General features: G+C 33.9%; 1 protein-coding gene across 1 annotated transcript; it reads left to right on the top strand.

The window, feature by feature from the left end:
* The first annotated feature begins 1,620 nt into the window (after positions 1-1,620).
* LOC127848800 (carbonic anhydrase-like) lies at positions 1,621-16,815 on the top strand. Its single transcript, XM_052381425.1, has 8 exons — positions 1,621-2,007; positions 6,898-6,927; positions 11,876-12,049; positions 12,798-12,946; positions 13,379-13,471; positions 13,946-14,009; positions 15,478-15,635; positions 16,285-16,815. The coding sequence occupies exons 1-8, from the start codon at positions 1,944-1,946 to the stop codon at positions 16,519-16,521; spliced, it is 969 nt and encodes a 322-aa protein (XP_052237385.1). The 5' UTR covers positions 1,621-1,943; the 3' UTR covers positions 16,522-16,815.
* Positions 16,816-18,501: the final 1,686 nt, after the last annotated feature.

The raw sequence follows: 18,501 nt of genomic DNA, 5'->3' as shown, positions 1-18,501 counted from the left end.
ACATAGTTAACGCACATAAAACACAAATTAAGTACAATTGTACATTACGAGCATACAATTGCGCATGTTACAAAGGGTAAGATACCTAAAACTACATCAAAGTTATCTTGCATTGTTCAATATTAACGCATATATTATACACATTTAAATACTTAAAACAAGCATAGCATACCTATCATAAATTTAAGATATTAAAGCAAGTAAAGCACGTATATACACGTTTAAAGCATATTAAAACGCATTAATAACAACTACATAGCACATCAGCGTTTTTTCCTCTATATAAAGTTGTACTGAGGTTCGACTGATTATCACAAGTTGGTATACTATTGAAAGGAGTTTGATATATGACCCCCCCTCCCCGTTATTGTAAGTTAAAAAATATGAGCCGCGCTTTGAGAAAGCCGGGCTCAAGGCATACGTAAATTATCGTCCCAGGGGGCCGTTTCATAAATGATCGTACTACAATATTAACTTACGAGAGAATTTTGTAATCTTAATAAGTAGACGAACTAGCTCGCTATGCTCGTCAAATATATACGGCTCTAGAGATGCCAATGTAAGTAATTAAGTACTGAAAATTTATACACATATGATATGGACTTTAGAAATTATGCATCTTGGGAAAATGTATCGTATCGTTAATGTGTATTACGATATTTATTGAAACGGTCCTCAGATTTGCATGCGCAGTCTGTAAAGTGCTTATCACTTCAGGCTGTGTGTATCGTGGGATTAGTTGAGTTCCGAAATGATATATTTCCCTATTTAATTAGCTTTATTATATCCCGGCGCTTTAATTATGAAAAAACGCCAGCTGATACTTAGCGTCTTTCGTTGTTACGGTGTTCTTTCAACAAAACATATTACTATCTTTATAGTAATTACCTTTGATCTTCTTGAGTACGTTTAAGAGAATCCGCTCCAGAAATATACATATATTTCGCGTTAACACAACAGTTTGTTAACGATGCTATTGATTGAACTCTCTTCAGATTTCGGGAATCATTCATAATGACATTAACCATGTTATAGAAACTTACCGGCAATACGCCATGTGGATAGAAAATGCAATTTACACCAATGTTTTCGTGTGTCAAAATAATTGGTTTATATCATGTGCCGTTGAAAGGCACAATTTGTTAACGATTCTATTGATTGAACTCTCTTCCGATTTCGAAAATCATTCATAATGACGTAACCATGTTCAGAAACTAACCGGCAATACGCCATGTGGCTAGAAAGTGCAATTTACACTGGTCAATGTTCACATGTGTTAAAATAATTGGTTTATATCATGTGCCGTTGAAAGAGTGCGTGGTTTGATGGGAAATCTGTGAGTTTAGGAAGTCTGGAAGCACAAATCTGTTATCACGTGGAACAGACTTATTAAATGATCGTTCGAAATACATTAACATAGTCCATAAGTGAAAAATGCGCTACGCATCATTCAATTAAATTTTTTCTGGTAATTAACCTACAATTTATTGACGTTTTAAAAACAGCGGAGAGTACATACAGCCTTGAGGCAACCCAGTGTTATATCACAAAGACGATCGGCCGAGTACACTTAACATATCTCGGCCCTTTTGCGACATGCACATGGTGCATGAACATGATAATAGTGACAAGTATATGTCAGCCGAAATGTAAAGCAGGACAAAATTGTAATATTGAGCGGCCGATTTTGTATTTCAGTCAAAAATACTTCGACAGGCGGACTATACTTAACTTGTGTGATTTAAATAACAAGTTATTTTAATATTTTTTAGATATAATTTAGATGTATTTAAGTGAACAAAAAAGCCATACAGTTTCATATTGATACATGTCTGTAATACCATCGAGTGGGATTTAAATATATCCTTTAACGATACAATAGACTGTCAGAAAGCCCCTCAGATTGATGCGTTACTAGGGAACTGCGTCTTGTTGCGTCAAACATGACCATATTGTATCTACTGTGCATCATCGCATCGCAACTGACCGTGGTGTTCTCCAGCGCAGGTTGGTCCAGTGTAACTTCCATTTACTTACATTGACATACCGTAAGTTTTTATAACACTTGTTTTGTTTGATATTTTTGTGTTTAAGCTATAAATATAACGCGTGCATTATAGCAAACATAGAACAACATATGTAGAATTTCATAGCTGTATATATGACACCTAATCAAGATAAACAAAACAAAATATTTTAACGAAAACATAACTTATTTTCTATGTAACATAGATGCTATCGAAGAGGCAAAACGGACCCTGGCATTCGGTCTGCCTCTGCGTTTGATAATTGTGATGGCCGGAATGATATACACAAATACAAATTACTGATTTCATCTTACTTGACCATGGGTATTTATTATTTGACACTCATTATAATGTTGCGTTATATTCACCTTTAAGATTTTTTGTATTTCTTGGTTAAACAAAAAAAAAAATAAAAAATAATGAACCAAACTGGTCTTGAACATTATATATCTGGTAAGAAGAATATCATTCTTGTGAATATTTATAAATTGAAAAAAAACAGAAAAGATATTTCAGACGATATATTATTGTGTGTTTGTTTTTCTAGTTGTATGCCGTGCGCACTTATTTAAATTGTATTTGGTCTACTTCGGGCCGTACCTTTTGCATTAATGCTTTCCGAAAAATAAATTTATAATCAATTATGTTGAGAAAAATTAGATTTGAGTCTTTTGTCCTAAAGGCTATATGTACTTAAATTGAAATCTGATCTTATCGCGAGGTGTGTTCATAAGGTCACTCTGTTAAAGTTGAAGTCCAAACAATACTTGTCTTGTTTTGAGAAAACTGGGCTTAATTCATGTGCGTAAAGTGTCGCCCCAGATTAGCATGTGCAGTCCGCACAGGCTAATCAGGGACGACACTTTCCGCTTTTATGGTATTTTTAGTTTTAAGGAAGTCCTTCCTTACCGAAAATCAAGTTTAGGCGGAAAATGTCGTCCCTGATTAGCCTGTGCGGACTGCACAGGCTAATCTGGGACGACACTTTACGCACATGCATTATGACCAGCTTTCACAGAACAAGACACATATTTACGCACTTTTATACGGTGACATACTCATTATTGTTTTGTTCACTCACGCAATCAGCACTAATTACGTATTCAGATATAAATCTGCACATTCACACGCACAAGTCTTCACGTGCGCACAAATGCAACTCTAAGACGAGATATGTATCTTTTGTTTTTCCCCTATAAGATAAATCTAGATATGTCGACAAACTGCCAGCTATAAATGAAACTTCAGACAGACACCTGCATGAACATTAATTTCCTAATAAAAGCTGCGCCATGAGCGCATGATACGCCCGTCGTTCGCCAATGAAGTAGTAAGGTAATAAATAACCCTTTGAATCATTTTTTTACTTCAGTTTATTTGTATTTGAATACATGGTTTATTTTATAAGTACATGAGCATGGAAATCACGAAATTTTGACGAACAAAGTCCCATAACTCTGGAACGACAATTCAGAATTCCGTCAAAAACGAAAGGGGATCAGGGTTTATCAATATTAAGATTGTGTTGAAATTTGAAAAAAATCCATCGAAGGATATTTGAGCTACAGTAGGACATTCAATGAAATAACGAAATTTTGACAAACAAAGTCCCATAACTCTGGAACGACAATTCAGAATTCCGTCAAAAACGAAAGGGGATCAGGGTTTATCAATATTAAGATTGTGTTGAAATTTGAAAAAAATCCATCGAAGGATATTTGAGCTACAGTAGGACATTCAATGAAATCACGAAATTTTGACGAACAAAGTCCCATAACTCTGGAACGACAATTCAGAATTCCGTCAAAAACGAAAGGGGATCAGGGTTTATCAATATTAAGATTGTGTTAAAATTTGAAGAAAATCTGTCAAAGGATATTTGACGTAGCGTACGACATTAACAGACGGACGGACGGACGGACGGACGGACAGACGGACGGACAGACGGACGGACAGACGGACGGACAGACGGACGCGGGGTATACCATAATACGTCCCGTCATAGACGGGCGTATAAAAACGGGAGGATGTGTTTATCTCAAATTGCACTTATTCTATTGTCGTAAAAGAAATGGCTGATTACTCAAATGTATTAAAAAAGGATGTTATTTCTTTATGAATTCCTTCACCTTTATCAGAATAATATAAGTGTTTACTCGTGTCTATCCTTCTAGCTCGCAAAAGACTTTAAACCCATGTGCTGTAGACTAGATCAACATGTCTAGCCTGTTTTTAGAGTTTTACACACACCTCATCTACTCTCTTTCCTCTGCGGTATTTTCTTTTTCCAAACTTCGACTCGTCAATTTCTACCACACAGCCCGGACCACCTATCTGCTCGCTGTCTGTTTCAATCACGCAAAGACAAACTTCTCGGGCGAAATTTTTCCAATCCACCAGGCTGTGCTCTGAAATATCTAGTTCGCGAGCTATAAAGTCACTGGGCAGCTGGTAAACCCAGTAGTAGGTAAGCTTTATGGCCTGAGCTAGGGTTAGGTGTGTGCCACTGAACCAACAACCCTATGATTGATGTCTTTTTGTTACAGGCCCTGTTGGAACACCTCCACACACACTCGTCTTTGCTGTAACTTTTATCTTGAACGAGACTCACTTTGCCTGATGCACACTTGCAACAAATTCCACCAAAATCGCCCAATAATTTTAAATTTCTTAACCAAAAAATTAAACCATTTAAATCCCTGCAAATGCTACTCAAATCGTCGTAAACAAAAGCCATTACTACCAAAATACTACTATGTTTACATTTGGTAGGGTCGTTCTGCATATCATTAGACGTTAACTAACCAAATGCAACTATTAAGTCACGTGATAGGTTATGGTACCGCGTCATCAAAATGGAATTTCATTAATAAAACGGATGTGATAAGAAGCAGGTAAGTTTTGATATCATTGCCAGTTAATAACTTCGTATTATGTTATAAAACGAAGTTTTTAACCCTACTTTTTCACGGGGATTTCAAAAAAAGGTTATTTTTGCATTTTAAAGCCGATTTAAACATTTTCGTCGCGCGAAGGCGCCTAAAAGCGCGCGACGCGCGCTTAGCAACAATAAAATTATACGCTTTTTAATTCCTTTTTTACTTACCGGTAAAGTTCAATCGTCCCAGTAACAGTGAGTATAAACATGATGGACTTTACAAACGAATATTGTAACTATTCGAGTGCATGAACATTGATTGATATTTTTCATTAAACATGATATTGTTACATTTATTGTCATGATATATTATTTTGTCGGCGGGAGAATGTTAGGATTTTGGCGCGTCGTCGCACACACGACGTCGCCGCAATTGTTCACGTTTTATTTGACGTCATATTTATAGACTTGTTATTGTACGTTACGTATTGAAGAGTCAGATAAAGGAACGAACCTACACAACGCGTAGTTTTCTATTACGATCGCACATCACCATATCGTTTTCTGTGAAAAATATTTTGTATTACACTTATGTGGTTTGTTTTCAGCCATTTAGAGCGTTACACATGTGTTAACACGGTCACTGACCATCATAGATACTAGTAATCATTAGTTCATGCTTTTCCACGATAAAATAAAATCGGTTTAGCTAAAATGTCTGCATTTATTTTAGCTCATTTCTTAAAATATAACAGAGCTACATTAATCAAAATTGAAATATTTGAAAATTGGGAGAAACTACCTCTTTTCATACGCGCGTTTAACTCGACGAAGATGTTTCATATTAAAGAAATCAGACAAAAGGTAATAAGAGATCCTATATTGACGACTAGAGTGCAGAATTCCCTTTTATACTAGTAACACATACAAGAGGCTATATGTTTGAGTGGTTGGTTTCTGATAATAATGACTCAAGATGTATTTTACACTTGTGTAATACATAAGACATTTAAAGCGAGTATAACCATACAGTTTATATTGTGCTCGAAATGTGCACATGCATAACGTATCTCGATATTCGGATATGGCTTAACATTAATGTAATGCCATAATTCTCACATACCTTTAATATAAAATGAAATAGTACGATTGATTGCAGAACTCTACATAGTTTTTAATAAAAGTGCTACCGAAATAATTTCCCCTTTAAAATATGAGATTCATTAACACTTATTCAAGTGTGATCCGATTTCCAATTGGCAGAACGCACCACAGACTTAAAAAAATAAAATGTAGCATTTCCAAAATATGACTGTTCGTTATGACTTAATACGATGCAATAATGACTTAAATATGACTGTTCGTTATGACTTAATACGATGCAATAATTTCGCTGTCGCTTTCATTCAAAGCATGACTGTTTTTTATGCATAATACAGTATTGTCGTGATTAAAAGGGGACTTTTCCGTAATAATTTTGATACGCATGATACTTGTATCAAATATTTTTTTATCGCTAATGTAGGACCACGACTCGCAAATTTATGTTTGAATTATATGAAATTCGTTTTTGGTTTATGGTGTTGTTCGGGGTTTGTTAAAAATGTGATATTTTCCATGTTGACCATTACGAGTGGAATCATTATTCTTCTGAAATATGAAGTGGGTGATTATAAGCGGAAATCTTGTTTTCTTTGGTTTTATGCCAATACGAATACAATAATTGCATGATTGCACACAATTAATTCAAAGCACCTTTACTTCTTGTGAAAATTTCAAAAACCACCAAGGCGTCCTAGTTCTCCAAGTTGCAGTACTTGGACTGTATTTGCATTACTTTACAGTATAATTTTTATCTTACATTGGATAAAAAAAATATCTGATATTGCATAAATAAGATCGTAAAGTTTTACAATCATTAGATTTAAAATCAATATAAAATATTATGGTCAACAGCGCTAAGATATTGATATAAATTTTTCTGTTTTGCAGGAAATGTATGGACGTACAAAGATTCACTTGGTAAGTGCACATGTTTGAATGGTTGCTAAACAAGTAACTTCATCGTTAGAAAAGTTTCATTTGAAAAAAAAATGTTGCTATATTACAAATAATGTGTTTACTACAAACCTACCTTACACGACGGCTAGTTTTTATCACATTTGTTTTTCATCATTTATCAGCAACTGTTATTTATTTCGATAATAACACGACCTCATAGCAATTTTGTTTTAATTTATCAATACATAACAAGAGATGTAATCGAGTCTGAAATGACAGAATAACCTTATGTAACACCTTCCCTTATATCTTCATTATTGACTTTTACATTGGAACAGTCTGTATTTCTTAATTTAAAATGCATGCGTGAATGTGTTACTGATAGCCACAGTCAACCATAAAACCAGATCTTCATTTCTAGAATGTTTCCAATTATATTCACTGTGTGTTTTGTCGTTCCGTCTTTTTTTGTCTTTGCTCTTTTGAACCATTAAATTACATTATACATGGTGAGCAGGTGCGCATATCGGGTATTATTAATTAACTTTATAATATTAGACGCGAATGTGTTCAATTTGTTCGCCCAATACAAGTTGAGCCTCGCCAATAAAGTTCGAAACTCGCCTTATACGAGAAAAAGGCGGCCAATATGGAAAAAAGGTCGGCCAATATGAGATTCAGCCAATCAGAAACCAGGAAAAACTCGGCCGTATATGAGAATCTAAACTTTCGACAATTTGGACGCAATTTTGAAGCAAAAGTTTCCATCTTTTAAAAATAAACTTAAAGCACTCAGCCCCATATATATTCAGCTTCCTTTTTTGACAATAACAATAGTGCAGTGTAACCACAACAGTAAGGTTCAATATTTGAGCGTACAAAAATAACAACTTTCAATATTCCGGTCCGTCTAAAATACGTATATGACTCATATCCGCGGATATGAACGAAAAGTGCGAATATGAACGAAAATGGGCAATATTTATGTGTTTTTTGTGCAGTATTTTATGAACAAATCACCGTTGAATAAAAATTCACAATATGTGATCAATTTGTTAAAACTGCCTCAAAAAAGAGCAATTTAACAAAAGCGGTGTTCTGACTGGAAGTTCATATTTGCGGATATGAATTTGGAGCTACTGAAATTTAAATGCCAATTAAAAACGCTTTTAAATTCATTCGATCGTAATATTACACATGAGCGACGTGTATTTTTGTCACAGAACAATTATCATATAACAAAAATAAAGGAAAACACATTTAAAAAGCCGTTGTCTGTTCATACATCTTGGTAAAACAGAATCTATATTGTTTGGCTCAAAGCCCAAACTAAGGTCAAATTCTCAGTTAAATGTCTCTTGCAATGATGTGTCAATTACTCCATCAAGTTCTGTTAAGTACCTAGGTGCTGTATTGGACCAGTTCCTGTCTGGTAAAACCATTGCTAGATCAATTATTAAAAAGGCAAACTCAAGGTTAAAGTTCCTATACAGAAATAGTAAGTTCTTAACATTGCACACCAGAAAACTCCTTGTCATGTCTCTTATACAGCACAGGTGGGAAGCGTGTGGCTATGATATTAATTAGTGAAAACATCATTTTGAATGATAAATAATCATATTATAACGAAAAATTAACTTTTATAAAAAAAATATTTCACTATCAAATATATATATAACAAGGTATGCAACTCAAAATCACCCCAAAACGGGGTGCATCGCTTTGTACAGCCATATCTTCATCAATTGTGCAGCGATTTTCACGATCTCGGTCTTATTCAACGCAGAAATGAATTTCTTTTCTGGAAATGTATATGTCTTGCAATATTTTTACAAATGCTGGGTCAACTTTTAAGAAATAACACGATACACAACTCGCATGACCCAGTTGACAGTGATCATGCTGTCTTTTAGACTGAAATCTTCACGGAGTAAAGGGCAACTTCCCTACAAAGTTCATGCAGTTCGATACCATAATTCAATAAAACGTATGAAAAAACATTATTACCGTTCTTGTCTTTACATTCTGCATCAAGACTAACTGTCCAGCGCCGTTTGAAACCTTTGTTTACATACATTTCAACTAACTGACATTTTAAACATACGAGTGATTTCATTGGTCCAATGCGGAGGTGTGTCTTTACAACTGGAGATTTCATTCATAAAGACAGCATGATCACTGTCAACTGGGTCATGCGTGTTGTGTATCGTGTTATTTCTTAAAAGTTGATCCAGCATTTGTAAAAATATTGCAAGACATATACATTTCCAGAAAGGAAATTCATTTCTGCGTTGAATAAGACCGAGATCGTGAAAATCGCTGCACAATTGATGAAGATATGGCTGTACAAAGCGATGCACCCCGTTTTGTGGTGATTTTGAGTTGCATACCTTGTTATATATATATTTGATAGTGAAATATATTTTTCAGAAAAGTTAATTTTTCGTTATAATATGATTATTTATCATTTAAAATGATGTTTTCACTAATTAATATCATAGCCACACGCTAACCACCTGTGTTATACAGTGCCACTTTGACTATGCTTGCTCTTTTTGGTACCCTGGTCTTATTCAGTCACTTAAAAATAGGCTTCAAACTACACAAAACAAGATGATTAGGTTTGTTCTGAATATGGATAACAGATCACATGTTGGTCAAGAACAGTTTTCACATTTAGGTTGGCTGCCTGTTTCAAAAAGAGTAGAACAGATCATACCTTGTCATGTACATAAGATTAAAAATGGCCTTGCACCAGAGTATATGGGTGAGAATTTTAAGCCAGTGTCTGGCGTACATAATCGTTGTACTAGGTCTAATATGGTAGCTCAGCAAGAATCTGATCATTTTGCTGAACATTTTACATTTGAAGACTCTGGTCGTTTTTCCAAACCAAGAGTAGGCAGTTTTGGTTCTAAAACATTTACATATAATGGTATCTGTTTATGGAACAATCTTCCTCAAAACATCAGGGATGTACATAAACCTAACAATTTCAAGGGTGCCATCAAGAAACAGTTTTTAGAGTCTTTATAGCTTTTTATAGTATAATTTTTATTATGAATTTTATGTTCTGTTAAAATACTGTGATACATTTTTAAGTCTTATGATCAATAAGATACAAGGATCTCATAATTTTTCTTTAACTTATAGTATGCTACAAAGTGTGTTTATTAACTACCTATGCAGTGTGTAACTGTCTTATGCAACTTCTGTGATAATAATGAACATGTGATTATATTTATTCATTCTTAATCAGTAATATACTTTATTAAACAGTATATATTTGATACATATACATTATTAAAATCTAATACATGACTGTTTCATGGTTACTGCCACCAATAACAAGGACCACAATGGAAATAAGTGAAAATCATTCATCTCTTTTTTGTGTTATCCTTGGTATTGTGTGTGGATTCCATGGTTTGCTATGTATATTGCTGTGATAATATATTTTATATTGTCTGCATTATGTAGTAACTATGTAATGTTCATATGTTTACCAAATAAAATCAATCAATCAATCAATATCCGCACTGTTCAGTCATATCCGCGGATATGAGTCATATAAGCATTTTAGTCGTACCCCAATGTCCTCAATGAACTACAATGAGCGCCAAAAGCAAAACTAATTCGAAATCATGGAGGATTTACACATTATAAATGCAATTCCTAATGGCAATAAGTAAGTTTTCAATCCTTATTGTCTTTATGAATTGTATTAAAAACAACGGTAGTGGATCCAGTGTTGCTGGAATGTTATTCAGGTAAATTTTGCATAATTTCGCGACCTGTCAAATTGTGTTCCTGCATCATGTTATGTCTAGGAAGAATATTTCGTCATATACTTAGTTTAAAAGCTATTGTTTCTGTGCACCAATAAGTTGTATAGAACAGAAATTTTGCTATTTTTCAAAACTTCATACTTCATTTAATATCAAACCCTGTAATTCGAAAGTGAAATTCAAGCTTTTCTTGGTGAATAATATTATTAAGTTAATTAATAAAATTGTCATTAATTAGTTGAATTCATATTGGCTTTATTATTGAGCTTCAGACAGCCGTATTGCCCTGCGGCCTCAGGCCAATACGGCTGTCTTCAGCTCAATAACAAAGCCAATTTGAATTCAACTAATTAATAACATTATATTATTTTATACCGAACAGCTGTCGTCAAACGAACCATTTGAACTTGTAAATGATTATTTCCGATCATTTCCGATTCACATGCAAACGCATCGTTCACGGAATCGATATAATCTACATGATGTTCAAACTGGACATATTGCAAATCTTCAAAAAACGTGATTAAATAGTTTATCCCACGCTTGGATGTGACAAACTAACTTTTTAATATGTTGTTTGGGCGTATATCCTGAGAAACATTTTGTGTACAACTAATATTACACATCGTCATAAAATGACCGGAACAACCGTGCTTGTTTGTATACTTAACTTTGTAATGCATAGTAAACGTGAATAGTGCAAGAGACCTAAGCCCATTATTATGTATATAATCAAAATATTATTTGATAACTTTGAGAACAAAACTGTGATATATTTTTTTATTCTAACATCGCTGATATACTGTACTCATATTTGACTGTTCCTTTGGCTACTGCAAAATCTCAGCGGCATAATCGTCTTTAAAATCAACGTATTGTACTCGATGTTGTTAAATAACCTAATATTAAAATATAGTTGGAATGGTTTTTATACTAAACCATATTTGGGAGAGTTATACTTTTTTTACATCCAATACGCGTGTGATTTGTGTTCATGTTGGTTTATTTGCACGACTGTTTGGTTGATTTTGTTTTATAATAATTATTTGTGCGGTAAAAATTACTATCAGTTATACTAGTGTAGTCCTAAATATATGTTGATGTTTAAATAAACTCGGAAATGTTGTTTGATGAAAAAAAACGACAACATTTAAAAACATACGCTGTTCGAATCTCCGCAGGCCCGGATCATTGGCACTTGGACTACCCGCACTGCGGCGGCATACGTCAGTCCCCTATCGACCTGCAGACCCGAGATGTGGTCGTTGACCAGGCCTACCTTTCCCCTATCATCTTCTCCGGATATGACCGCGCCCCCAAACTCTTCTATACACTTGAAAACAACGGACATACCGGTGAGTGTTTATTATATAATGTGATCCGATTGATTGATTACAGATCAGATAAAGTTGCACTTTTAGGAATATTATATGTTAATGAAAAAACAGTATTTGCAGTCGATACAGCGGCTTTAACAATTTGAATTGTTCATATTTCAGTCGTTCAATATACTGCGCGAATGATATGAAATGGCGCAAATTATGAATTAATTAAAAGGAAAAGTTGATAAATACATCGGTGAATTGGTAATCGGATGATGATATAATACATCTAATTAAGTGTAATAATGGTTAGATGAATTAATAGATAAATACTTGTTCGACGATACGAATGGCTTCAAACAATACCAATCGATTAGTCGACGAAACGATCGAATACGAAAAGCCTCTTAGTCTTGCACTGATAATAATAGAAGAGTTCTTTAATTTAATTTATCTGCAATTTGAAAGGCCACCTGACGATTGCCTTTACTAAAAGACCACGCCTGTTGTTCTCTGTAACGTCAAATTAAGAAGTGTACAATATTTATTTGAGCCACTCAATTTTAGTCTTAAGTTGTTTTACCAATAATTTAAAGAAATTAACCATGCACCATTTGCTAGTCTTTACAAATATAATTTAATTTAATACAATTGATACTATAAGATATCAGTGCATGCAATATTTGGTCAACGGAACTATGGTTTCGACCAGTCATATTAATCACTCACATCAAACGATCCTTAGATGGCCGATGAATGATGTCCGTGTTTCCAATTCCAGTGCAGTGTGGCCTGAACGACAAGACGATGGAGATTTCCGGTGGCGGCCTGAGGGACACGTACGTCGCCGAGCAGTTCCACTTCCACTGGGGAGCCACCGACGAGCGGGGATCCGAGCACTCTCTTAATGGAAAACACTTTCCTATGGAGGTGAGCAATTTAACACTTTGTTTTTCTCGTATTTATATCGATATAGTTTTTCCCGTTTTATATAGATATTGTTTTTCCCGTATTTATATAGATAGTGAAGCCATGTTTTTACTCAGATTGTGAAGAAGAAAAATCCAAAATTTATTTAAATTACTAATCTGTGTCCGTCTTTTTTTTCACAAGTTATTTCTCACCTACATATCCAAGGGTGTTTTATGACAGAAATCGTGAAATTAATCTTTGTTTCATAATCTTTCATTGTTCAAAAAGCGTCAATAGAAACAAAATATCGTACACTCAAAATGTGATACTCACTTTAACGTCTAGGGTTAGCATAAACATAGAGTCGGTCCGGCTGTTGGGCATTAATTAATTTTGAGGCCTATTGACATTGTTTTTATCCATCAGTAATTAACACTATCCGCCTTTTAGATGCACATCGTTCACTATAACAAGAGGTATGAAAATTTCTCCATCTCCGTTGACAAGTCGGACGGCTTGGCAGTGCTCGGATTCTTCTTTGAGGTAATGGAAGTGGGATAGCTGACGGATCAAACCCATGGTTTTGTATAAAAGGTGCTAAGGCGAGATGTTAGACACTGGTTGGTTGCGTCTTCTGTTACAAATAAATCGAAAATACATCATAAAAAAAGAATCAAGCAAGTATGTAAAAGACATAAAAAATATAAAAAATAAAGATTGTATTTCTTGTTTTTTTTGTGTGTTAATGCAGTTGTTTGCGTCCACATAAACATCACCAATCGTGTCGTATTATATAAGAGTGTTTTCTTACTGTGTTATTGAAACTTATTTAACGTTCTGCTCCGCCGTATGACAATTGGTTGCTTGTCATAAAAGAAGGACCTAGCGCTATAATAGTGTTTAGTTTGCTTGTAAAGCTGAAGTTTCGTTTGGTGTATCCAATTATCCATAGGTGTTACGGTAATAGTCAAAGATTATGTTTGTTTAATGAACAAAGTATAACTTTGATATTTTCAGATTGGGCGATTTAACAAACATGTTCAAGAAATTATCGACCACTTTGTCGAGATACAGTACAAAAGTAAGCATGATGATTTCTCTAATGATGTATGCCGCTTGCAATTTACAAATCTCACACAACATAAATGCAATAGTGATGCACATCATTGCAGCAAAACTGTTGGGGTCAGATATCATGCAATAATGATAGAGCATGCACTTTTTTGTTTAAGGGAAAGTGCACAAACCATGCAAGTAAATATTGTATGTTTTCTGAAGTGAAACGACATACTTAGTATATGTGTTCAATTATTAAGGAAGAATATTAAATACATATGTACACGTCTGATTCATTTGTAACTATTTACCGACAAAAGCCATGAAATATCTTTTTCTTGTTGTATTAACATACCTTTCCTATTGCATTATAGCAATTTTCGATGTGCAGCATTTTAAGGATAGACACCGTTCACTACTTTACAAAACACTGTTATGTTATGCTAATTATATAGCTATTTCGTCCAGCGTATTTATGTACTGGGTTTGCAATGGTCTTTGAAGCCTCTTAATATTCCTGTTCAAATGTTATTTTTAAAATCTTTGCCTTGTAGTTAATTGTAGGCTCATGTATACATGTAATCTCTTGTATTTTCTTTGTTTATTAGCCTAAATAAAGTCTTAAAAATTGCGTCTCTTGATAAGGTTATTCCTTACTGTATTTTAATCTTATCTATCTACATGTATCTTTCATTACTACCGAAATCCCCTCGCGGGTATTACTGGCAGGTTTATCTGTATCCCATTGCCTTTTCTTCAATCAATTTTACATTTAACGTCCGATTGTGTCGCTAGTTTTTGTTCAACTGTTAAATCATATGTCAATGGTTTTCATTTCCATGTGTCTCTAATTCTCATTTGATAGGTATTTATTTACATACTAGCGTTTGAATTTTAATGCAAAAGCGTTGTTATCAACACATGCGCAATGCATTAAGGGCTATCCTTATCAGGCTAGTACAATACTATCTTATGTTTCTAATACTGCTTTGCATTGGCTGTATAGGTGTCACACGCACGCGCTGAAAATGAACACCATTTCATGTGTATGCATATCATGATTTTGCCGAAAACAGCTGACTATTTGGAGCTAATATGATGCTTACATAATCACGCATTCACGTGTAGTTTACATGATCATTCCTGCATGTTTTACGTATGACACGCGAGTTTCGAAACACAGAACATATAAACATGCCTTTATCTACAACAGAAATTCTACGCAGCAGAATCATCCAACTGGGCTGTTTTTTTGTTATTTTGAATCGGACGCATTCGATATTTGTTCCTAAAGAAATCAAGTGCGTTTGTCAATTAAATAAGAATAATGTTTTGAATTGCAAGTACATGTACCTTTCTTTGTATTTTACCATATGCTGTTGTATTATGCACTTTCTTCATATACTAGACATGACATTTTGTGAAAGTTTCCTGCATTTATATTTGTTCTTTTACACAACCCACTGAACTTAATGCCTTTGAATTTATTTTAGACGAAAATATCACTATCAACTCCATTCCCTTGAACGACTTGATGCCTGCTCGTCTAACCAATTACTTCCGCTACATCGGTAGTCTGACCACGCCCCCTTGCTATGAAAGTGTCACGTGGACCATTTTTAATGAGACCATTGAAATAGCAGAGGAGCAGGTATACAGAGATCCAAATTTAGCAGAATGTGCTTCTTTTTTAATTTCTAGATGGCCATTTAAGAACTAAAACTTTTCATAACATTTCCAATTGCAAACCTTTAACTCAGCATTTATATTACGATCTATTACTTTAAGTGTATGTATACATTTTAACGATGCATATTTTACATATTGTGTAATATATATGTCTCTTAAGACCTTTCTTTGTGAGTATTTGCTAACTTATTTCGAAATCACTAAATATAATCAGTGTAAAAATAGGCCTTATTACTCCTTGTTTCTGTGTATCAAGTATGCTGCCAATCACAAGCTATCTAGAGCATTGAATATATACACGTAATTTTAATTTTGCTAAATCTACATTTAAACTTTGCTGGACAAATTGGTCATTTAAGAGCACTGTGACTGCTGTTTATGTTAATGTACAAATTCCTCGATGTTGTGTTTATATGTAACAAAGGCATACAACATAAAATATATATTATAAGTGTAAGATTTATTTTAGCATATATGTCGTGCATGATTAAACCGTTTACTTTATTTTTCGACTATGAAGCTCTTTAATCATGACATATTGATTGTCTTGAAATTCAATTAAATCACATTTTGTTTTATTGGATGTATTTAGATGCACCTATGTCTTCCAGCTGGTGCAATTCCGCACAACCATCTTCGAAAACGACAAGAGCGACGGTGGCCTTCCCATGGACATTACTGACGACTACCGGCCTGTCCAGTGCATGTTCCGACGCCGGCTGTACGCCAGTCACCCATCCCTAAAATACAATATGGAGGCAGGAAAAACAATAAATAGCGGCGCCTCATATGTACTGAGCCGTCTCGTTTTCACTTATTTTGTTTGCGTATGGTCTTTTGTAACATAATTGTTTCTCTGATTACCGGTTATACATTTGTTAAATTTTACGTCTCTCTATTCATATTGAACGTCGTTGAGTAGTTTCATTTGTAGGTGTTGTTTCATAATTCCTATACATTTTCTATACTTATTTCCTCAGACTAAAATTTGGGTATTGTGTGGAATAAAGTATATTTGATGACTGTATTTATCTATTCGGCATGTATTGTTTGCCACTATAACTGAACTTACTGTATACATTAATGAGCAGTTGTGTTACTTACCCAAAAAAGGTGATTTATGTGTATTAAAATAACAACACTTAAAAAACTGAATGGAACTTTAAGTCACAAACTATATGTTTATTGGCAAAATTAAATTAATAAATGCATAGCTTATAACGATCCTGTAAAAATTACTTCAATACTTAAAGGGGCCGTCCAACAAATAAAGCGTCGTATCGACGCGATTTGATATTTTGGGAAACTACGAGGATTGCTTATATAGCTCAACAATACAACCGCTCATTATGTGAGCGTGGATGGGCGAGTCGTCTCGGCGGGAAAATTTGTACTTCAGAACTCCAAAAATCCAGGGGTCAGTGGTTCGAACCCTGTTCAGGGTTACTTTTTTTTACTTTTTTTGCAATTGTTTTCTTGTTCTTTACTGGAGATTTATAGTTCAAATGTTTAACTTTATCAATATAAAGCATTTAAAGCATTTAATGACAAGCTTCAATACATACCAAAATCTGTTGGTCGGCCACTTTAAAACTGTAATAAACTTCGTATTATTTTGCCTTAATCGTACATTTCCGTCACTTCGAACGGTACCCGAGTATATCCGTAAAACTACGAAAATGTGGTCAAAATTAAAACAAGATATTGCTCCACATTTTGGACGTTTTATGATAGCAATATATCGCGTTGCTTATCATACGAGATGTCTCATGCTCGAATCCTGAAAAAAGCATTTTTTTGTTATTTTTCTCTAATGTTTTTTATGTTTGCTATTATGATAAATGTTGATTGTTCCGAATATTGTTTAGTTGTAAATAATTATATTAAATATACGTTTAAAACGCATATATGATGAAAAGTGTTGTTATTACCCCTTTTAAATATGTCTCCTGTCTTATCCATTTTGGAGAAACTATTTGAAAATCTCATCTTAAGGTGCGTAACTGTTTACTGATCTGTGAACTTTCCATCTAAACGTATTGCTTGCTACGATATGAATTACCATCTTAACGTATTGTTTGCTACGAATTAATTACCATCTTAACGTATTGTTTGCTACGAATGAATTACCATCTAAACGTATTGTTTGCTGCGATATGAATAACCATCTAAACGTATTGTTTAATACGATATGAATTACCATCTTAATGTATTGCTTTCAACAAAATAAATTACCATCTTAACGTATTGTTTGCTACAATATGAATTACCATCTTAACGTATTGCTTGCTACGATATGAATTACCATATAAACGTATGGTTTTTAGTGAAATACCTTTCGTTTATATTTCGGCGAATATATTTGTTGTTGTTTTTCACGTTGATTATCAGAATAGCTTTGAAAAATATGTATTATTTGGTGATAATAATATAATGCAAAATGCTTTAATGGTAGATGTCAGCGACAATTTGTATTTGGCTGTATAATTGTTGTTTCGTTGTTTTACGACTTAAGCAATTCCGTACTATAGATATATTTAATTAATTTAAAATAATGAATGTTTTTCTCATATCTTACGAAAAATGTACTTGTATGTGCTATTTATATTACTTGGTATAGATTAATCTTCAAATATATAAATACAAAACACTTTATTGAAAAGGTTTTACATAATAAACGTTTGATCAATGTAACAAGAAGCACAGCTACTCGGTTGCCATGTCTTTATTTAGTGATGATTTTTATATGTGGCAGATAAATGCCTTTGTGCGTGCCCATAAATTTTAGAAATGAGCATATGTTGCAACAATCAATAACAATGAATCAA

Source organism: Dreissena polymorpha, chromosome 10 (assembly GCF_020536995.1).
Source record: "Dreissena polymorpha isolate Duluth1 chromosome 10, UMN_Dpol_1.0, whole genome shotgun sequence".
Taxonomy (NCBI): Eukaryota; Metazoa; Mollusca; class Bivalvia; order Myida; family Dreissenidae; genus Dreissena; species Dreissena polymorpha.
Note: the sequence above shows the minus strand (reverse complement) of the source record. Positions and strands in the feature narration are given on the sequence as shown.

What these genes read in the sequence shown, in the direction of transcription:
- LOC127848800 (XM_052381425.1), top strand. Translation starts at nt 1,944, where the DNA reads ATGACCATATTGTATCTACTGTGCATCATCGCATCGCAACTGACCGTG. An exon ending in GACGTACAAAGATTCACTTG is followed by an intron (nt 6,928 to 11,875) that starts GTAAGTGCACAT and finishes GAATCTCCGCAG; the next exon opens with GCCCGGATCATTGGCACTTG. An exon ending in TGCTCGGATTCTTCTTTGAG is followed by an intron (nt 13,472 to 13,945) that starts GTAATGGAAGTG and finishes TGATATTTTCAG; the next exon opens with ATTGGGCGATTTAACAAACA.